The sequence below is a fragment of the Nicotiana sylvestris genome, chromosome 6 (assembly GCF_000393655.2).
Source record: "Nicotiana sylvestris chromosome 6, ASM39365v2, whole genome shotgun sequence".
NCBI lineage: Eukaryota > Viridiplantae > Streptophyta > Magnoliopsida > Solanales > Solanaceae > Nicotiana > Nicotiana sylvestris.
The window spans coordinates 210,902,350-210,923,763 of NC_091062.1; the positions used below are offsets into that span (position 1 = coordinate 210,902,350).

General features: G+C 37.1%; 1 protein-coding gene across 1 annotated transcript; it reads left to right on the top strand.

The window, feature by feature from the left end:
- Positions 1–15,034: 15,034 nt before the first annotated feature.
- Positions 15,035–17,543, top strand: LOC104234080 (mannan endo-1,4-beta-mannosidase 5). Its single transcript, XM_009787579.2, has 5 exons — positions 15,035–15,361; positions 16,262–16,456; positions 16,588–16,710; positions 16,805–17,007; positions 17,174–17,543. The coding sequence occupies exons 1-5, from the start codon at positions 15,035–15,037 to the stop codon at positions 17,541–17,543; spliced, it is 1,218 nt and encodes a 405-aa protein (XP_009785881.1).
- Positions 17,544–21,414: the final 3,871 nt, after the last annotated feature.

The following is a 21,414-nucleotide window of genomic DNA, read 5'->3' on the forward strand; positions in this document are numbered from 1 at the left end:
TTTTTGAGCTACTCAAGTATAGGTTGACTACCACTCCCATCATTACCGCACCAAATTGGAGCTTACCAGTTGAGCTCATGTATGATGCTAGCGATATAGCGGTAGGAGTAGTATTGGAACAAAGAATCAACAAGATATTCCATCCGGTCTACTATGCTAGTAAGACCATGAACAATGCCTAAGTAAACTATACAGTGACCGAGAAAGAACTCTTAGCCATGGAAAAGTTCCGCCCGTACCTCATGGGTACCAAAATGATTGTTCACACCGATCACACGGCGCTTCGCTATTTGATAAGTAAGAAGGACTCAAAGGCTAGATTGATGAGGTGGGTACTTATTCTACAAGAGTTTGATCTTAAAATTATAGACCGCAAAGGGAGTGAGAATCAAGTGGCGAACCACTTGTCCCGTTTGGAAGAGGAGAGGCCCCATGATGGCCTTGAGATCAATGATTCATTTTTCGGATGAACAACTCCTTTCCATGTCTTTGACCGGGATGCCTTGGTTTGCTGATGTGGCTAACTATCTTGTGAGCAGAATTGTCTCGAATGAGTTCTCTTCAAACCAAAGGAAGAAGCTCAAATAGGACTACTTGGATTATTATTGGGACGAGCCAAATCTTTTCAAAATTTGCACCGATGGTGTTATCCGAAAATGTGTTCTAGAAGAAGAGCAATTGAGTATTCTTGAAGCTTGTTATTCTTTGCTCTATGGTGGTCACCATGGTGGGGTGAGAACTGCTACAAAGGTCCTAAGTTGTTGATTCTATTGCCCTACCTTGTACAAAGATGCTAGCGAGCTTGTTAAGCAGTGTGATGAGTGTCAAAGAGCCAGCGGGATCTCCAAGAAGAATGAGATGCCTCTCACCACCATTCTTGAGATTGATATTTTTGATGTATGGGGCATCGACTTTATGGGGCATGACTCTATGTGAACACCTATATTCTTGTTCTTGTGGATTACGTTTCCAAATAGGTTGAAGTTGTGGCTTTGCCTAACAATGAAGCACGGAGTGTGGTGGCTTTCTTGAAGAAAAACATATTCACAAGGTTCGACACCCCAAGGGCCATCATTAGTGATGGGGGTTCTCATTTTTGCAACAAAGCCTTTGACACTTTACTCTCCAAGTATGGTGTCACTCACAAGGTGTCAACCCCCTATCACCCCGGGAAAGTGGACAGGTTGAGGTATCCAACAGGGAGATCAAGAGTATTCTTTCCAAGACTGTCAATGCAAACCTGACTGATTGGTCAAGGAAACTTGACGATGCTTTATGGGCATATAAAACAGCTTACAAGACTCCAATTGATATGTCTCCGTATCGGTTGGTGTTTGGAAAATCATGTCACCCCCCGATGGAATTAGAGCATAAGACCATGTGGGCATTGAAGAAGTTGAACCTAGAGTGGGATGTAGCTGCCAATCTTTAGGTAGAGCAATCGAATGAACTTGATGAGTTCCGGTTCCATGCTAACTGCTGTTTATCATTGTATATGGACAAGATAAAGTACCTACATGATAAGTATATCCGGAACAAAGAATTCAAAGAAGGTGACCTTGTTCTCTTATTCAACTCTCGGTTACAGATGTTTTGGGGAAAGCTAAAGTCAAAATGGAGCGGTCCCTTTGAAGTGGTGCATGTAACTCCTTTTGGTGCTCTAGATTAGAAAAACAAAAATTGTGAGATCTTTAGAGTCAATAGGCACCGAGTGAAGCACTACCTTGGTAAGGTTGATGATGGCCACGTTATGGCATTGATCTATTTCAAGTGAATGATGGTAAGATGTGTCGTGCCGCTACGTTAAATTAGGCGCTTCTTGGGAGGCAACCCATATGTTTTTCTTTCTTTTGATTTTCTTCTTAGATTAGGTATTAGTTTGGACTAACTGGTTGTGAAGTGTGTATAGGAATTGGTTGTGCAGTATAGGAAATTGACAAGGGAGAAAGTTGGCTAAGTGACAAAAGTTTGCGGACCGCGCCCAAAATTTAGCGGAATGCATGAGCGCTTCGCAGCCGCACAACTTTGACACGGACCGCGCAACTGGTTTATTGAAAATGCCAACTCTCTAAAGTTGGCCTGTCAAAGTCCCTTCATTATCCGCGGCCGCGCTGACATTTTTGCGGACCACGTAAAATTTGGCAGACACGGCCAATGTTTCACGGACCGCGGCATGTTGTTTGAAGCAGCTCTGCAAAAAGGTAACGAGTGCAGACAACGATAACATTCGCGACCGCACTCAGGAGAGGCGGTGGGTACCCTGGTCCTAAGTATAAATAGGAGTTCTTACCTCATTTTATACTTTACACACCGTAACTATTCAAATTCACCTAAAATCAACTGTGCATTCTTCTTGCTCTCATTCTCATCTCACTCACTTCAAGTGTCAATTTCCCACATTATACAACTAGTATGTTAAATTCAATATCTTGTTTTTATATTTTTTTTCTTTTCTTTTCTCTTTATTTTAATTTTCCTTTTTAGTTAGGATTGAATGCATGCCCTAACGACAAATTAAGGATTCATTATTGCTTAAATACATGTGGGTAATGTATGTATGCTTAGTGGGGGCTAGGTTAGTAACTTTGAAAGTTTACTTGCTATAATTTGTGTAATTAGTGAAACCCCTAGTTATAGGTGTTCTTTAGTGCCGATTTCAATTGATTTTTGTGGCCACGGTCACTTTTTCGTGGTCCATGGTAGGTTATGTGGTCGAGTCCAAAATTTTCGCGGTTCGCAATATCCTAGCTTCAGAGCACTGAGGAATGCTAAGCCTTCGCGGCCTTGGTCACTTTTCCATGGTCGGATGTTGGACCTTCATGGCCATGTCCATGATTTCGTGGTTCGCATTTCTAAACTTCAGAGAGCTTATAATTTGCTTCCGCGACCACGTTTACTTTTAGCGGTCCGCGATGGATCATTCGCGACCGCGTTCTAATATTTGCGGTCTGTGGTTGATCAAGTACATAGATCTAGTAGTCTGAGCTTAACCTCTTCGCGTTTGCGTCTGCATTCACTTTTACGCGGTCCATGGTGGGCATTTCACGCCCGCGCTCATTTTTACACGGTCCGCAGTGCCCTATTCTGAGAAGCCGTATGCATTTCATCTGTACTGTTTTAACACATGCTTGAAGTCCTTTTTTTGACTATATGTCACTGCTTGTATGTTGCAAAACAATGGTCCATTTCAGAGGCAGAGGTGATACATTTAAAGGGAGGGCAAAACCCTCCCGAGGCAGGGGAAAGGAAAGACTAAGTTTCCCCTAGTAGTGCAAAAGTCGATCGGCAAGTTAAGAGCCTCCATCAAAGTTACGGATAGAGTCGCGGACCATTCTGACACCAGTGAATATGTCCTTTCCCGTGAAGTTTTGGAAGGACACTCTGTGCCAACACATGTCCCCACACAATTCCAGGGGAAATTTCATCTAGTTGATGAACCTACCTTCTCTTCTGAGTTGTCTAATGGCTCAGAGGAAGGTAGTGAGGCTTCGACACCATTTTTCCCACCTGCTACAACTTCGACCTCACTAGCTGCCCCTATTACTGTTGATGATGATTACAAGGTCCCGAATGACGGGAGAGGGGGTGATACCAAAGTGGGAGGGTTGGCCAGGTCCAGAAAGCCTAAGGTGTGGGCTGATAGGTTTGTGAGCGAGATAGCATATCTGAAGTTCCGGGAATAGTGAACCCAAAGGTCGCTCACCCTTGAGAGAGAGACCTCCTTCCCCACAATCCAAATATCAACAGGTAGTTTGAGGAGAGAAAAGGGTGGAAGTTCTTCACCAGCAAAGTGCCGGATGAAAATGAATACCTTGTCAAAGAGTTCTATGCCAATGTTGCCTACATAAAAAGGGCACCACTGTGACAAAGGTCCGGAACTTAAAGATCCAGTTTGATGGCCACCATTGAATGAATATGCCGATTTTGAGGATGTGGAAGGCGTACAATACTTGGAGAAGCTGGCCTTAGATGAAGCAGCCCGTCCATGGCTAGCAGAGATATTAGCTCCAGGGACGACACCGGCATGGCTAACAGCTGGAGTCCCAATAGCCAGGAACACCCTCAGCGTTGAAGCAAAAGGGTGGTCCATATTTGTGTGCAGCTGGATGGACCCGTATCAGCATGACAATGTCCTCCCACTCACCCGGGCAGTCATGATAGCTTCCATCATGGCGGGATATCCGATCAATGCGGGGAACCTCATGTACTACCACATCACCAAGGCAGTTGGAAAGGAAGAAAGATCCTACCCCTACCCCAACTTCCTCACCATGTATTTCGAGGACCAAGGGGTCGAGAAGAAGCACTATGACACAAAGGCAAAGCCTAAAAAGCCTTTCTCTTGGTATAGCCTCCAAGGACCGAACAACCCTAAAGAAAAGGGTAAAGCCGCTATCTCCACTAGCTAGTCTAAAGAGCCAAGGTTAGTGGCCACCGGGTCAGAGCCTTCTACAGCAGGGGGATCTTCAGCTTCTATGCCTCCTCCTTCATCTAGGTCATTTGTCACAGTGCCATTATCTGTGCCCTCATCTTCCACTTACCCTCAGATTGCACTGTGGGTTTCTCAAATATTATCCAACATCAACAACTGTATGCAAGCAACTACATCAAAGCTGTCTGTCTTATCCAGTGCAGTAGCAGCACAATCAGCCCCAACACAACTTCAGGTACCTCCTTCAGTGGAGGATTCATTGAAGGAGATTCTGGACAACCAAAAAAAGCTCCTAGATAACAAGAAGATGATCCTAAAGACTTTGGATACACATGTAAAGGCTATCAAGGATCTGGGCAAGCAAATGAAGAAGATGAAGAAGACTCGAGCCTTAAAGGTGTCAGTGGAGCAGCTGAAGAAGGAGGTAGAGAGGTTTACTTCTGCTGGAGACATCCCACTAGATTTGCTCATGGAGGAGCAAGTCCCAGCAGCACAGGCAGCAGAGATGAGGCACCAGTAGATGGCCAGTCTGAGGAGCCGGCTGCCACTACACATAGTGCTGAGGAGATGATCCAGATGCTCTGCAACCCTGTGGTCCCCAGTCACAGGATTTGGAGATCCAGTTATAGGATCCGGAGGGAGCTGTTGATCCTATGCAGTCCGAAGATCCCACTCATGTGCCTGAACCGATGCAGACCACATATGGAGTTTTCTTTACTCTCTAACCCTTTCCTTGATCTTATTTTGATATTAGCATAGAGGACAATGCTATCTTTTATTGGGGGGGGGTCTATTTTGATTGGTGATGATTTAATGACATTGGTATGTAATAACTATGATACTATTTTTCTTTATCTTTACTTCTCTTTATTTTTACTTTTAGTATGTATATATTCATTACTTTAACATTTATTATGTATATATTTTTACCATTTTATGTATATATTCATTTTATTTATGTATATATTCACTTTACTTCAAGTTTGTATATATTCAGTTTGATTTCCGTAGTTTACTTCATAGCTTCTTATTCCCTTTAGTAGTTTTTTTAGTTGTTAGCTTCTTTTTACGTTTTATGTGAACAATAAGCCTTTGGTTTTCTTAATGCCACGGTTCTTTCCAAAGGTAGATGTTGTGTGAACCGGGTGTCTCTTCCCGATGATGGATGACGTGACAACCTTCTTAAGGGATTGAGTCCGTTTTCTTTATATTTTGGTGTAAATAGTAGTAATGAATAAAAATGTCTCAAGCAGGCTTCACTTGGTCCTAACACGCTTACCTTCGACCTTATGGTTAGAAACAAGTTGATTGGCAAAGTATAGTTATAGTTGTGACCTTTAGACTCTTGTGTTGACTAAACAATCATCGAGTGGCTTCTTGGAGCCATTTGTGATGCTTAATATTAGCTAGGGTTATTGTGGGCCCTCGACTCTGTTCTCTTTAACAATCCAACAACTTGTGAGGTGAGGTATTGAATTGCAAGTCCAAAGTACGTGATAATAAGTCTAGAATTTGCCCTGAATGTTTGTCTAGGTAAAATTCTAAGTGTAGCTCAACTTGAGAAATGATTGTAGGATCTCCTTGATCCAATTTGAAACTTAAAAGCATCTGTAGCCTACCAATATGATATACCTAGTCAACCCCTTTGAGTCGAAGCCCTTTTCTTTTAATAACCACGATACAAGCCTTTATCCGTTCTATAATAACCCTCTTTTGGCACCCGATCTTTGCTTAGCATTCATAATTGGCAAAATCATAAGTTTGGGGGAGAGGCAAGGAATGTGAAAGTGATAAAAGGTACAAAATGAAGAAAAGGGAAGGCAAAAGAAAAGAAATAAAAGCAAAAAAGAAATATGTCAAAAAGAAAGTGAATAAGATAGAAACGTGAAGGGATTCAAAGAAAGCAATGATGAAAGGCATGGAATGATTAGAAGAGGATAAAAATGATCGTCATGAGCAAGAAAGAGTGACAGTGTGTCTCTCTAGTTCCCCTAAGGAAGAAGAAAATGACTCAAAGAGTCAAGAAAGTATGAGCTAAAACGAGAAAGTGGAGTGCTTAAGGAAAGATAAAACCATCATATGCCAATAAGTCCTACCTTGATCCAAAAGCCTTCATTACATTTCCGCAAAAGCCCTATATGATTTTGAGTTGAATGAGCTCACATTAGTGGTGATTTACATAAGGGGCAAGCTTATGGTACTTAGAGTCGGACTTGTGACATTCCCTTGAGAGAGATGAGCGCACTTCTCCACAATCTTTGTTTTGAGTGCTACAATATAAAGTGAGATTTTCTTATGGAGAATAGAGGTGGACGAGTTTGGGTTCCACAATGACCTACGTACTAGAGCGAGTTTCCTTGGTGAGTTAAGTCAACTCTTGATGATTTTGTGTCACATTAGAACTATGGTACTCAAAAGGTTTTGTGTTGTTGATAATTCATTTGTGTTGGGGGTAATTATTAGTCCAAATGATGCATGATTGATTCACATTTGGGCAGCTGAAATATCCTTCTATTTTGTTTTAGTGGAGGTGGGAATTGCCTTAATTACTTGAGGACAAGCAAACGCTTAATTTGGGGGGGTTGATAAGTGGGAATTTTAACCATTATTTGCTCTCTTTTACTTGTGTTTTGGGCTTAAAATGCGTAAAGGTAATCCCGGAAACTGATGTAATATGCTTCTTGCAGAAATTGATCAAAATGAGCCAAAGGAGGCATAATCAACTCATAAATGATTCAAATCTGGAACAAATACCAAGACTGGGCCAGGAGACCTGAACCGCGGACCGCACAAATATTGTGCAACTGCGGAAGCCACAACGCGACCACGATCACAAATACGTGGTCCGCAAAGTGAAGAATCAGAGAGTGCATTTTAAGGCCAAATGTTGAGCGAGGTCCGCGCCAGAAATGTGCGACCGCGATAGAAATTATATGGACCGCGGTGGTTGAGATACAGAGAGTTCACATTTCAAGAAAAAACAAGGAGTGCGGTCCGCGGTGAAATTATGCGGCCGTGAAAATTCAATACGCGGCCACGATGGAAATTATGCGGCTCGCGAAAAAACCTCAGCCCAGATCCAGAAGTCAAAAATGTGGACCGCGGTCAGTATTACGCGTTCGCAAAAGCAAGAGTGCAGCCGCGGTCAGAATTACGCGGCCACGAAACCTCCACGGGGGTATTTTTATTCGAAAATTTCAGCTTAATATAAATAGACCTTTTTGACATTTTTAGGTTAAGTTTTGTTTTTGCTGAGTACGTGAGACGGATGCATATTCCGTTTTGGGCAATTTTATATTAGATTCATCTTTTAACATTAGCTTTTCATCTTTTAATCTAGTATGTGGGTATTTGATGGGTCTTGAATTTTAGGGCTTGAATGTGTATGGGTTAGTAGTATTTAGTCTAGTTCTTGCTAGAACAATGGAATTAGTGGCTGCAAACACTGATTCATGCCTTTATGACTTAGTTTCTACTTGAGAAAGAAGGACTAAGTCTAGGAAAACTAGACTAACAAGGAATTGAGGTGAACTCAAGAAATTGATAGTCCCAATTAAAGGGTTAAACCTAGAGATAGTAATTCCCCAACTTGAGCTAAAATCACATGAATACCCATTTGGACTTGAGAAAGCCAAATTGGCAAAATCACTCAAACTATCGAGAGGTATAGAATGAGTACTCGGGTGTGATAGCTATATTACGACCCCAGTTAATCACATGATTGTCCTAGATTCTTGCTACCCGTTAAATATCCACCTAGGTAGAAGTCACTAGCCTAGTCCCTTTAAACCCTTGAAAATCAACAACAAAAATATTATACTTAGGTTCAAATATTGCATGTTATAGAATAGAATTAGAAGTAGAAAACAAACCAATCATGTGTGGAAGTGTAATTAAGAGCAACACCCGCATCTGGACTTGGATATAAACCTAATTTCAAATAAATTAACTCCCTGTTGATTCGATTCCGACCTAGTTGGATAAAACTGCATCGACCATCCTTGCTACTCAATAGTAGTGCAGGCTTGGACCCGATCACTTAGCTCGCTTCGAAGTCCCATATTCGGCTCCCAAGCCCTTCCGATGACTCAAACCAAATGAATACCCATTTGGAATTGAGAAAGCCAAATTGGGCAAAATCACTCAAACTACCGAGAGGTATAGAATGAGTACCTAGGTGTGATAGCTATATTATGACTTCAGTTAATCACATGATTGTCCTAGATTCTTGCTACCCGTTAAATATCCACCTAGGTAGAAGTCACTACCCTAGTCCCTTTAAACCCTTGAAAATCAACAACAAAAATATTATACTTAGTTTCAAATATTGCAGGTTATAGAATAGAATTAGAAGTAGAAAACAAATCAATCATGTGTGGAAGTGTAATTAAGAGCAAAACCCACATCTGGACTTGAATATAAACCTAATTTCAAATAAATTAACTCCCTGTTTATTCGATCCTGACCTAGTTGGGTAAAACTGCATCGACCATCCTTGCTACTCAGTAGTAGTGCAGGCTTGGACCCGATCACTTAGCTCGCTCCGAAGTCCCATATTCGGCTCCCAAGCCCTTACGACGATTCAAACCAATGCCCAACTCTCCAAGACTAGTTAGTAATTGTGCAAACCCATAAATATATACTCAAATACTCATTATATTCTAATTTATAACAATTTCTAACCCTGATCGAAAAGTCGATAAAAATCACCATCAGGCTTACATACCCGGATTCCGATTTTTTTTGAAAATAAGCTTTATCCATAACACCACGAACTCAAATATATAACTTGTTCCAAATTCCATGTCCAATTTCGTGGTCAAAATCCAAAAATATAAATTTCTAGGTTTCTCTTCGAAGCCCCAAATTTCTACCAATTTCCATGTTTAAATCCGTATATAAATCATGTATTTAACTCACAAGGTGAAGAAAGCACTTACTCCCTAATAGTTGATGAAGATGGCACTCCACATTGCTCCAAAATCGGCTCCCATGGACGAAATGAAATAAAATTGAGCCAAACCCTTTGTTTTAAAGAAGACACTGCCCAGCCCAACTACCGCACCTGTGACCGCTTCACCGCATCTGCGGTCTCGCAGGTGCGGCCCAAACTTCGCACCTGCGCATACCCTCTGCCCAGCATAGATCTGTACCTGCAATGCCAAATGCGCCCCTGCGGTTTCGCACATGCGAAGACCTTCCGCTTCTGCGACTCTAGATGCCAGCTCGCTCCCGCTTCTGCGGGGTTTCCTCGCATCTGCGGCCATCCCAGCTCAGTCCAAATGTCGCTTTTGCAACCACATTGCCGCACCTACGGGCTCGCACCTGCGACCCTCTTTATGCAGGTGCGATTACACTAGATGCCCAGCTGCTTCAGCCCTTCCTCAAGTTCCATTTTCGATCCGTTAACCACTCGGAATCCACCCAAGGTCCTCGAGACCCCGTCCAATCACACCAACCAATTCCAAAACATAATGCGGACCTGCTCGAGGCCTCAAATTCACATCAAACAACGCTAAAATCATGAATCACACTTCAATTCAAGCTTAATGAACTTTAGAACTTCAAAGTTCTACATTTGTTGCCGAAACCTATCAAATCACGTCCGCTTGATCTCAAATTTTGCACACAAGTCATATTCGACATTATGGACCTACTCGAACTTCCGAAATCAAAATCCGACCCCGATATTAGAAAGTCCACTTCCGGTCAAACTTCTCAAAAACCTTCAAATTTTTGACTTTTGCCAAATGACCCCAAAATGACCTACGGACCTCCGAATCCACTTCCGGACGCGCTCCCAATACCAGAATTACCATATGGAGCTATTCCCAGACTCGGAATCCCAAACGTACATCGATGACATTGAAATGCACTTCAACCCAAATTTATGAAATTCTTCCAAAATGCCAACTTCCACAGTAGACGCTGAAACGTTCCCGGGTCATCCAAAATTTGATCTGGACATACGTCCAAGTCCGAAATCGTCATACGAACCCGTTGGAACTTTCAAATCCCAATTTCGAGGTTATTTACTCAAAAATACAACTTTAGTCAATTCTTCCAACTTAAAGCTTCCGAAATGAGAATTTTTTTTTCCAAATCAGCTCTGAATCTCCCGAAATTCAATTCCGACCATGCTTACAAGTCATAATACCTGAAGTGAAGCTGCTCATGGCCTCAAACCGCCGAACGACGTGCTAGAGCTTAAAATGACCTGTCGGGTCGTTACATATATATCAACGAAAAATTATTGCCAGCCGACTAAAAAATTAACTATCATGTGTTACTGAGAAAATTCTCCCATAAGAATTTTCAATAGATCATATATTTGTTAATTGTTTTAATTTTTACTTGACATATATTATTTATAAAAAATTTAATAAAGTAATATTAAAATAATATTCATGTAACAAAAAAATCCGAAAATCCAGAAAACCCGACAAAACCGAACCAATCCAAACTGATATAGTTGGTTTGGTTTGATTTTGATAAAAATAGAACCAACCCGATTTATGTACATCCCTAACTGGAACCATAAACTAAAAAGGCTGAATGATACACTTAATTGAATATTACGTTATTTATCCAAAGAAACATGAATCTATTTCCACTTAATATTTGTTTTCTTCTTTCTTTAATGATGCATCCGTATTTTAGACATTTTAGATCCGGCTGTGTATGTGAGGCGGAGAAAGAATCGTTCTACGTGCTAAGGATATAACTCTTTGCATACACTTCTTTTTTATTGTTATGGACGGGGCGGATTTAGAGGGCGGAATGGCTGAACCCCCTTCACCGAAAAATTATATTGTATATAGAAGGTAAAATCTATTTTTTATCTCTATATATTATGTTTTGAATTTCTTTGACGTAACCCAAAAACATAGCTTACTAGTCAAGGCCTCAAGGGGGTCAAAACTTTTGTGAGATCATAATTCAATTCCCACTAATTATAATCTTATTTAATTTTTTAACTTTTTTTTAAACTCTTTAATTAAAATTCTGCCTCCGCCACTTATTATGGAGTACTTTTTTTCACCCATATGCACATGCTCCTTTTGTATTACAAATTTCAATGCAACAATACGAATCAGCTTTCCTTCACAAATAAAATAAGGTATAAGCGGTTTTCTCTCATATCATATTTGTTAGAAAATACAATTACAAGTTTCAATGCAACAATACGAATAAAATAAAGTAAGCGGTTTACTCTCATATTTGTTAGAAAATACAGTTACAAGTTTCCATGAAACAACATGGATGCACCAGACCATCTTTAGCCCCAATTTTTCCAAAGTTAGAGGGATTCAAAATTTAAATTCAGTGAGCAAAATTTTAATTTTACTGAAATATGAGTTTAATTAGAGACTATTAGTGGGTGTTTGGACATAAGAATTGTAAATTTTTTAAAAAAAGTAAAATAAATTCAAGTAAAAATGGTATTTTAAAATTAGAGTTGTGTTTGGACATCAGGACATGAATATAATTTTGGGTTGTTTTTGAAGTTTTGTGAGTGATTTGAGTGAAAATTTTGAAAAATATCTTTCTGGAGTTTTTAAAATTTTCGAAAATTTCAAAATGCATCTTCAAGTGAAAATTGAAAATTTTATGACCAAATGGTGATTTCGAAAAAAAGTAAAATTTTTTTGAAAAAAAGTGAAAATTTTCTTGTGTCCAAATGGGCTCCTTAGTTTATTTTGTAATTTGTTGTTAGTCAATAATATATATATATATATATAAAAGTTACCTTTGTAACAACAAAAATAACTTTGACCCAAACTATTAATGGCTGGCATATTGGGAAACATTAACGAACAAGAACTTCCAGTAGGAAAAATACACTAAGATCTAACTAATTCCCGTTATTGCAGATGCTTGAGTACACTTTTGGATATGTTTCATCATCAAAATTTAGTATTTGTCAGAACTTATAGACAACTACACATACAATCAGACCTCTATATAAAAATATCCTTATATAATAATCATTTATTATAAAAGTCGGTTTTTTCTTGAAATCAAATATTATATTATATTATATTATAATATATGCCCTCTGTAACAGTTATACTTCACTATATCTGTCAAAAAATTTTGAAACAAATTATAGAGAGGTCTAATTTTATATGGTGGGTGCAATACACATTTTCCATCTTTGCTCTTCTTTTTATGTATGTTTTTTTTTTTTCTCTTTTCTTATTCTATAATACGTACTTTCATATCTTCTGCTTTATCCAACTGAATAACCTCCTCTTCTATCAACTCCCCACAAAAATTAAAAAACATTTTCAGCTAATTAAATTTAGCAATTACTTCTAGAAAGCTTTCATAATTCCACCCTGATGAAACCTATTAGGAACGAGGTATTAGGGGTGTACAAAGGAAACCAACAAACTGCACCAACCTGATAATTCGAGTCAAATCGAGAAAAAAATTCCGATTATGGTTTGGTTTGATTTGATTTGGTTTTGGAAAAAAAAAACCCGACCATAATTGGTTTGGTTTGGTTTTAACTAAAGAAAATCAACCCGAAACCAAACCAACCCGACATTACATATATAAATTTTTTAGATATATTTAATATATAAATATACTTATTGTAATGTAATTTATAAATATTTCTTAAAAAATTTCATAATTTTATCTTTTAAAATATTATTTCAAGGTTGGACATAGAACTTTTGAATGTTCCAATAAGTTTTATAGCCATTAATATTAGCAACTTAAATAATGCTAACAAAAACGCAAACCAAAATCAAATCAATACTCATGCTAACAAAGATATTCAATTCAATACTACAAACGACAATGTATTGAATATCTATTTTTATTTTGTAATAATTCAGATAAAATGCATAATCTATTTTTATTTTTTATTTAGCGTTTAGTCATGTAATTAATAACCCCTTATTAGTCTACTTATTTTAGCATGACTTAGTACTTTTAGATTATGCTTATTTTTATTATGGCTTTTTAGTTAGCAATATATATATTACATAATTTTATTGTCTTTATTGCTGAATATTTTAGGATAATGTCATGACACATCTCATATTTTGTATTATTTTCTTGAAAAACACTTTATATAGTTGTATCTTACTAGGATTAAAGAAATATTTTAAGCACAAATTATATGTTTTGTGCTACGAAGATTTACCGGAAAAAAAACCCGAATAACCCGAAAACCCGAGAAAAACCAAGATTGAAAAACCCGAGTTTTATTGGTTTGGTTTGGTCTTTAGATTTAATAACCCGACACAATTGGTTTGGTTTGGTAATTGCAAAATCCGAATCAACCCGACCTATGTACACCCCTACGAGGTATTATCGTTTTTAGCGTGCAACAGAAACTATTTATATTTGGTAGCCGAGAAAATGTATAAAATTTATATAATTTTTGTGTATAACATACAAAATATATATAGTACACTTTTTTGACTATTATTTTGAGAGCGACTATATATTGTCATTTTCCGATAGCGACTAAACTTTCCCATATGCAAATGCTTGATCGAGTACACCTCTGCATATGTTTGATCATTATCAAATTTGTACTCTTCCAAACCTGAAAGTTAATAACAATTAATCATATTAGGCAATTTTTTCAGTTTTTTCTTTTCATGCAAGGCATGCATCACCCATAATCTTTGTTTCCATCTTACCTCTTCTTTTCTTAAATAATTCTTTTTTCATAAAAGGACCTGATATATCCCTCTACTTTGTTTTATTGTTCAATCCTATCCTTCGTTATATTTTTCGTTCAGATTTATCCTTACCGTCCATCAAAGTTTTATATTTGTTCCTATTTTAACGACTGAAACACGTGGCACATTCTGAAAGAAGTTTCAGGAACCAACCCAACTCAGAAATTAACCCAACCCGACCCTTTCCCTTGCCCCGCTCGGCCCTATACCATTTTTAACCTTATTAAAATTTTATCCCCACCGTAAAAATCCATCTGACTCTAAAAACACTTCCATCTAAAAATCAGAAGGGAACAAGAAATTCGTTCCAGCTAGGGTTTTCGGTGGTAACAAAATTCTAGATCTAAGGCTCTACAGTCACAAAGGCATTTTCTTTCTTCAAAAAATTGTTGCTTCCCAAACCACTATTTGGGTTGGTTCCTTCTTTCAGAATGTGCCATGTGTCCCAACCGTTAAAATAGGGACAAATATAAAACTTTGATGAACGGTAAGGGTAAATTTGAACGGAAAGTATAACGAAAGATATGATTGAATAATAAAGCAAAGTAAAGGAATATATCAGGCCCTTTTCGGTTCTTTTTTCATTCTTTTCTTCTTTCTAATTATTCTCTCAACTGAATTTCTTGCTTTATGCAACTAAATAACCTCAACTTGTATCAACTTCCCATAAAATCTTTAGCTTACAGAAAATATGCATGGTCCAGCCAAATTTAGTAAACCACCACTTTCTAACTTAAATTCCCACCTGGTATCAATTATTACTATTTTTAGCAAGTCTCCTTATGCTCGACTCACTATAAATATTCCCCCAACAAGTGACCAATAATATATAACCTATCACAGCTTCTATTTCACTACACAAACAACATATACATTTCTCCATTAAATTAATATAATGAGTTATATTTTTGTGCTCTTCCTCTTGTCCTTAGCTCTTGCATGTGATGCTAGGGTTCTACTTGAGAATTCAAATAATGAAGGTTTTATTGGAGTCAATGGTGCCCATTTTGAACTCAATGGATCACCTTTTCTATTCAATGGTTTCAATTCCTACTGGCTAATGCATGCTGCTGCTGAGCCAAGTGAGAGATATAAGGTTACTGAGGTCCTTCAAGAAGCTTCTTCTTCAGGGCTCTCTGTATGTCGGACTTGGGCTTTTAGTGATGGAGGTGATAGGGCACTACAAATTTCTCCTGGTATTTACGATGAACGTGTTTTTCAGGTACTCTTTTTTGCTCTAGTTTATATGGCATTGTTACATTTTTAGTCTGTTTAAAGAAGAATGAAATATTTTAACATACTCCATTTGAGAACTCTTAAGTTTTGAAGTTTAGCTTTTTTTTTTCTTTTTCTTAATGACATGTACTTGGATCTAGTCATGGAAATATATAATGTCTTATTTAACTAAAATCACAAGCTCTTAAAGTGATTTTAGATTGTGCCAATTTCTTTTTTAAACTTTATTCCCAGTCAAACATAACCATACAATATAAAACAAGATATTTTTATAAGAGATTAAATTTTTATCTTCGAGTAATTAACTATCTCGTTAAGACAAGAGGGGTTGCTTTGATGGTAAGCAACCTCCACTTCCAACCAAGAGGTTGTGAGTTCGAGTCTCCCCAAGAGCAAGGTGGGAAGTTCTTGGAGGGATGGATGCCGGGGGTCTATTTGGAAACAGCCTCTCTACCCCAGGGTGGGGATAAGGTCTGCGTACACACTACCCTCCCCAGACCCCACTAAGTGGGATTATACTGGGTTGTTGTTGTTGTTGTTGTTGTTGAGTAATTAACTATCTCAAACATGCCTTTATTTCTACACATGGTATTAAAGGTAGGTTGTGAGCAACCCTCACTTCCAAGGGGGGTTGTGAGTTCGAGTCTCCCCAAGAGCAAGGTGGGAAGTTCTTGTAGGGAAGGATGCCGGGGGTCTATTTGGAAACAGTCTCTCTACCCTAGGGTAGGGGTAAGGTCTGCGTACACACTACCCTCCCCAGACCCCACTAAGTGGGATTATACTGGGTTGTTGTTGTTGTTGTTGTTGTTGTTGTTGTTGTTGTTGGTATTAAAGGTAGATTTAGGGTTATTGTTCATATTTTACAATTGTATTTTGTGGAATGTAGGGTTTGGATTTTGTTATATCGGAGGCTAAAAAGTATGGAGTTCGCTTAATCTTGAGCTTTGTAAACAACTACAATAACTTTGGAGGGAAAGCTCAATATGCTCAATGGGCACGAAATGTGGGAGCTCAAATAAATGGCGAGGATGATTTCTATACTCATTCTATGATTAAAGATTATTATAAGAACCACATTAAGGTAACAAAAACCTAAATCTCATTAAAAATATTTTTTTTAGTTTAACATTTTCTCATGATGCATGCAAATTTTAGGCCAATGTTATATAAACCGTTGGTATGTAATTCATAATTCTTTATTAATTGCTGCAGAAAGTTGTTACTAGGTTTAATACCATTACTGGAATGACTTACAAAGATGATTCAACTATCATGGCTTGGGAACTAATGAATGAGCCTCGCAACCAAGCTGATTATTCTGGAAATACTGTTAATGTAAGATTAAATTAAAGAGAGTCTTTCTAGTATTTCTCAAGTACTGATAATTAAATTTCAGAAATTTGATAACTGATATTGAAAAATACTGTAGGTGTGGGTTCAAGAAATGGCAAGTTTTGTGAAATCTTTAGACAACAGACACTTGCTGGAGATAGGAATGGAGGGATTTTATGGTGACTCAATACCGGACAGGAAGTCAGTTAATCCTGGTTATCAAGTTGGAACAGACTTTATCAGTAACCATTTAATCAAAGAGATTGATTTTGCCACTATTCATGCATACACTGACCAATGGTATATATATATTACCCTACGTTTTAATTTCTTCATAATTCATATATGTTTGTTACTAATCCAAAGAGACCAACTAATAATTATTAAAATAAGATTAAGATATATTATTATTTACATGAAAATAAAAGTAAACTCACGATTTAAATTTGATGGGTTCAACTTTTAGGTTATCAGGTCAAAATGATGATGCTCAAATGGCATTCATGCAAAGATGGATGACAAGTCATTGGCAAGATGCTAAAAACATACTAAGAAAACCATTGGTTTTAGCTGAATTTGGCAAGTCAAGCAAAGATCCAGGATTTAGTCAAAATGCACGAGACACATTCATGAGTACTATATATAGAAATATTTATAGTTTTGCTAAAGACGGAGGAACAATGGGAGGAAGTTTAATATGGCAACTAATGGCACAAGGAATGGAGAATTATGACGATGGTTATTGTATTGTATTGGCTCAAAATCCATCAAGTGCTGGAATTATTACAGGCCAATCTCATGCCATGACTGCCTTGGCTCATTTGGTTCAGGCGTAGGAAGCCAAAAAAAAATTATAATTAATTTAGAGGCCATGTATGGAAGAAAAGATTAGTTCCATAATATTTATTTTTTTCAGATTTATAAACTAATTAAGAAGACCTAGTGGCTTCAGGATATGTAGGTCCATTAATATTTTAGTCATAATTGAAATTCACATTACCAAAAATGTGAAGTTCATTTACCTCAGGTATATGTAATTGCAATATTACTTGAAAAAAATTTAGATTTGGTGATGCTGAGTATCAAACTAGTAGTATTATTTCAAACTTGTGATTTTACGATCCTATGTTATTAAATCAATTCCGATCTTACTAACAATATGATTAAGAAAATGTTAAGTAGTAGTGACAGGGTGTTGAACATGCAGTCTAAACATTTTTTTATTTAGCGATAAGCTTGCGCTTATTTGGAGTGACCATTATAAATGATTAAAGTGTGTCGTTCATAATACATAAATTGTTCAGCTAAAACTGTTCTAGTATAAGGAGAAGGGTATTGTAATGTAGTAGGGAAACCTGTCATTTCGCCTATCACAATAGTTTTGCTCCTGATAATAATATACATGCATGAACTATTTCACGAAGTATATGTCCGAATGGTCTAAAGTAATCTCGATAGTTAGCTCTCGGCCTTCTGATTAAAAAAAATAATGTCGATGAAGGCGTGTAGGTGCACTATTTTGTGGTGGGGATTGTATACTAAAAACTCTTATATATATATATATATATATATATATATGTGTGTGTGTGTGTGTGTGTGTGTGTGTGATACATAAAATAATCCGTTGCCTTGGCGGTTTTACTCATTATCGGATAATTGGTACGATGTCACAATTGAAATAAACTCACTCATTTCGTATTCTGTGTTTCATATCTCTTATATATTGCTGTTATTTTATTATGCATTTTTATGGTATTAATATATCGGCTCCTGTTGCTTTTTTGAGCCGAGGGTCTCCTGGAAACAGCCTCTCTACCCTTTGGGGTAGGGGTAAGGTCTGCGTACATATTACCCTCCCCAGACCCCACTTATGGGATTATACTGGGTCGTCGTTGTTGTTGTTGTTGGTACGATGTCACACTAAAACAGCAGACTTTCTGCAAAGTTGCCCACCGAATCACAATGCTACTTCCATGTTCTGACTTCCAATGACGTAGGAAATTATTTTATTTTCATAAAACTTGACCTCTCAAATTTTCATATTTTCTGCATACATGTATATTACATGTATGGACATGCACATTTTTTAATTTCAAAAGTTAGATCATTCTCTTAAGAAAATGGACATTAAACCTTAACTCAGTCTCAAAAGTTAACTTGTGCGGTGAAAATTATTATCCAATACCATATAATGATACAATAGTTCATCCCTCAACTAATTATATGGAACAATATAATATAACATGTTGTGCTTCAAATCTATGCCATTATAGATGGCTTCATGTCTTCATAGTTAGCAATTCCTTTGCTTGAACATCAATTTAGGTGGGAAAGAGAGGGAGAGAGGGTGGTGTGTGACAATAATCGTCTTGGAATATCCTCTAGACCAATTTAATTAATGAACAATTATAACATAAAAATGGAATGAATCTATTTCTTCATGATTTTAAATTTCCTTTTCAGTTGATAGAAAAGGGGTTAAAGGTTACAAGTGTTTCTATATAAGAAATTAGCCAATAGCTACATGTAGGCTGCGCCAAGGTCAGGGGCGGATGCAGTGTGCTAGTTCAATTGATGTGTAAAAATTCATTAAAATTGCTAAAATAATAGATATGAACGCATAATTTTAAAAATATAATGAGTTCAATATTTTTTTTTCTAAAGTTGAATCCATAGAGTTTAAATTTTCGGTCCACCTCTGGTCAAGGTCGTGATCTGTTCAAACAAACAATTGACTCTGCGGTGCATTACTTTACAATAGAATATGCGTGCGCAATATATATATATATATATATATATATATATATATATATATATAGCTCATCAAACATTTCTTTTTATTTTAAGACCAAGTTTAGTATTAAACTGTTTTATTTAAAATGGAAACAATCTTGAATCTTTTGGCTATGACATTCATGTAAAATCCTAATTTTGGGTAGAAACAGCGTTGTTTCTTTGGAGATTTATTCTCAAAATGTGGAGCAGAGAGGTTAATCTTTTAAGTAATTTTTTTCTGGTCTGAATTAATTATTTTGCAAACAAATTTAGTATTTGTTCTCAAAATGTGGAGGAGGACAAGTTGTCATTATTAACAACTGGGAATTCGAATGCCTGAATTAAACAACATTATTTATGACAAGGTAAAGAGGCTGATGCACTATAGAAAGCTAGCCACATGGAATGCACGCATCAGCCATTTTCATAGGTTTTACCAGTCATATTTCCTTAATCTTTTGGTGATGCCTTCACCATATTCACACTTCTTGCAATCACGAAATCCTTAGATCGCCCACTTCTACACGTGTCGGTATAGGATCTTATCACTAACCCGAAGAGCAATGGCAGAGCTAAGATTTTCACTAAGAACATCAAAATATAAAGAAGTAAATCCCACTAGCCACTGCTAGAAATTCGGCAAAAATCGATCAAGATCGACCGACGAACTTTGGTCGGTCAAAAAACCGACCAACGTTGGTCGATTTTTCAAATATTTTAATTTTTAATTTTTTTTTCAAGAAACCGACCAACTTTGGTCGGTTTTTCAATTAAAATAAATTAAAATTAATATAAAAAAACCGAACGAAATTGGTCGGTTAATTCGGCCGGTCAATTAAAAAACCAACCAACTTGGGTCGGTAATTTTATTTTTTAATAAAACCGACCAACTTTAGTCGGTTATTTTCGTGCAAAAATACAATTAAAGAGTATAAATCAAATAAAAATTAGTCTTAACACAAAATGCACCAATGGCCTAGTGGTAGAATAGTATCCTGCCACAGTACAGACCTCAGTTCAATTCCCAGATGGCGCATTTTTAATTACATAGTTAAAATACCGACCAACTTTGGTCGATTTTTTCGGCAATTTTTTTTTAATTTAATTGACCAACTAATTTCCGATCAGCTTTGGTCGGTATGCCCTTCCAACCTTTAAAATACTGTCCACATATAAATGGTCGCATTTTGGACGGTTATTGGCCATTACCGACCAGCTTTGGTCGGTTTTTTTGGACGATTGTGCCCGGATTTCTAGAAGTGTCCAACGAAAAAGCCAAAGGGGTTTGTAGTATATATATATATATATATATACACACACACACACATATTAAAAAAATTGCATTACTACACAGTTTAATTTTCCGATGACCTTCAATATATGTGGTTTCGCCACTGCCCGGAGAGTCGAGGAGAGGGTTATATATGTTCTAATCGTCAATCGACTCATTATCCCTGTCCTATTTTATGTAGCTAGCACACTCTCCTTTTTAGTCTGTCGCTAAAAGAATGAAACTACTTAAACTTCCAGTTTTACTTACAATCAAATAATTTATAGCCACACAATATCTATGACTTATTTTGAATCACATATTTCTAAAGCCATTTATTTTTTCTTAAATTTTGTATTCGGTCTGACGAACACTGTCACATAAAATGGGATGGAGGAAGTATTTTGATTCTTTCATGCATATTTTATGGAGTTTCTGTTAGAGAACACCACTTCTGCTGTTTCTAACTAAGCATTTTCCAACTAAACACCATCAAATTCATTCCTGTTTCTCCTCCAATTTCACATGCATATCCTCCTAAATCTCTCCAAGTTATGAGCTAATCATTTCAGCTTTTCTTGGCTTCAAATAATGAGGTATTATTTTCTAAGTTATTCAACTATATTAAGGAGTTCTCAATTTCCCTATGAATTTATCATACT

Bases quoted from the DNA above. Each gene is read 5' to 3' on its own strand.
- LOC104234080 (XM_009787579.2), top strand. From the start codon at position 15,035: ATGAGTTATATTTTTGTGCTCTTCCTCTTGTCCTTAGCTCTTGCATGT. The intron at 15,362-16,261 runs GTACTCTTTTTT...TGTGGAATGTAG, and splicing joins ACGATGAACGTGTTTTTCAG to GGTTTGGATTTTGTTATATC. The intron at 16,711-16,804 runs GTAAGATTAAAT...AAAATACTGTAG, and splicing joins ATTCTGGAAATACTGTTAAT to GTGTGGGTTCAAGAAATGGC.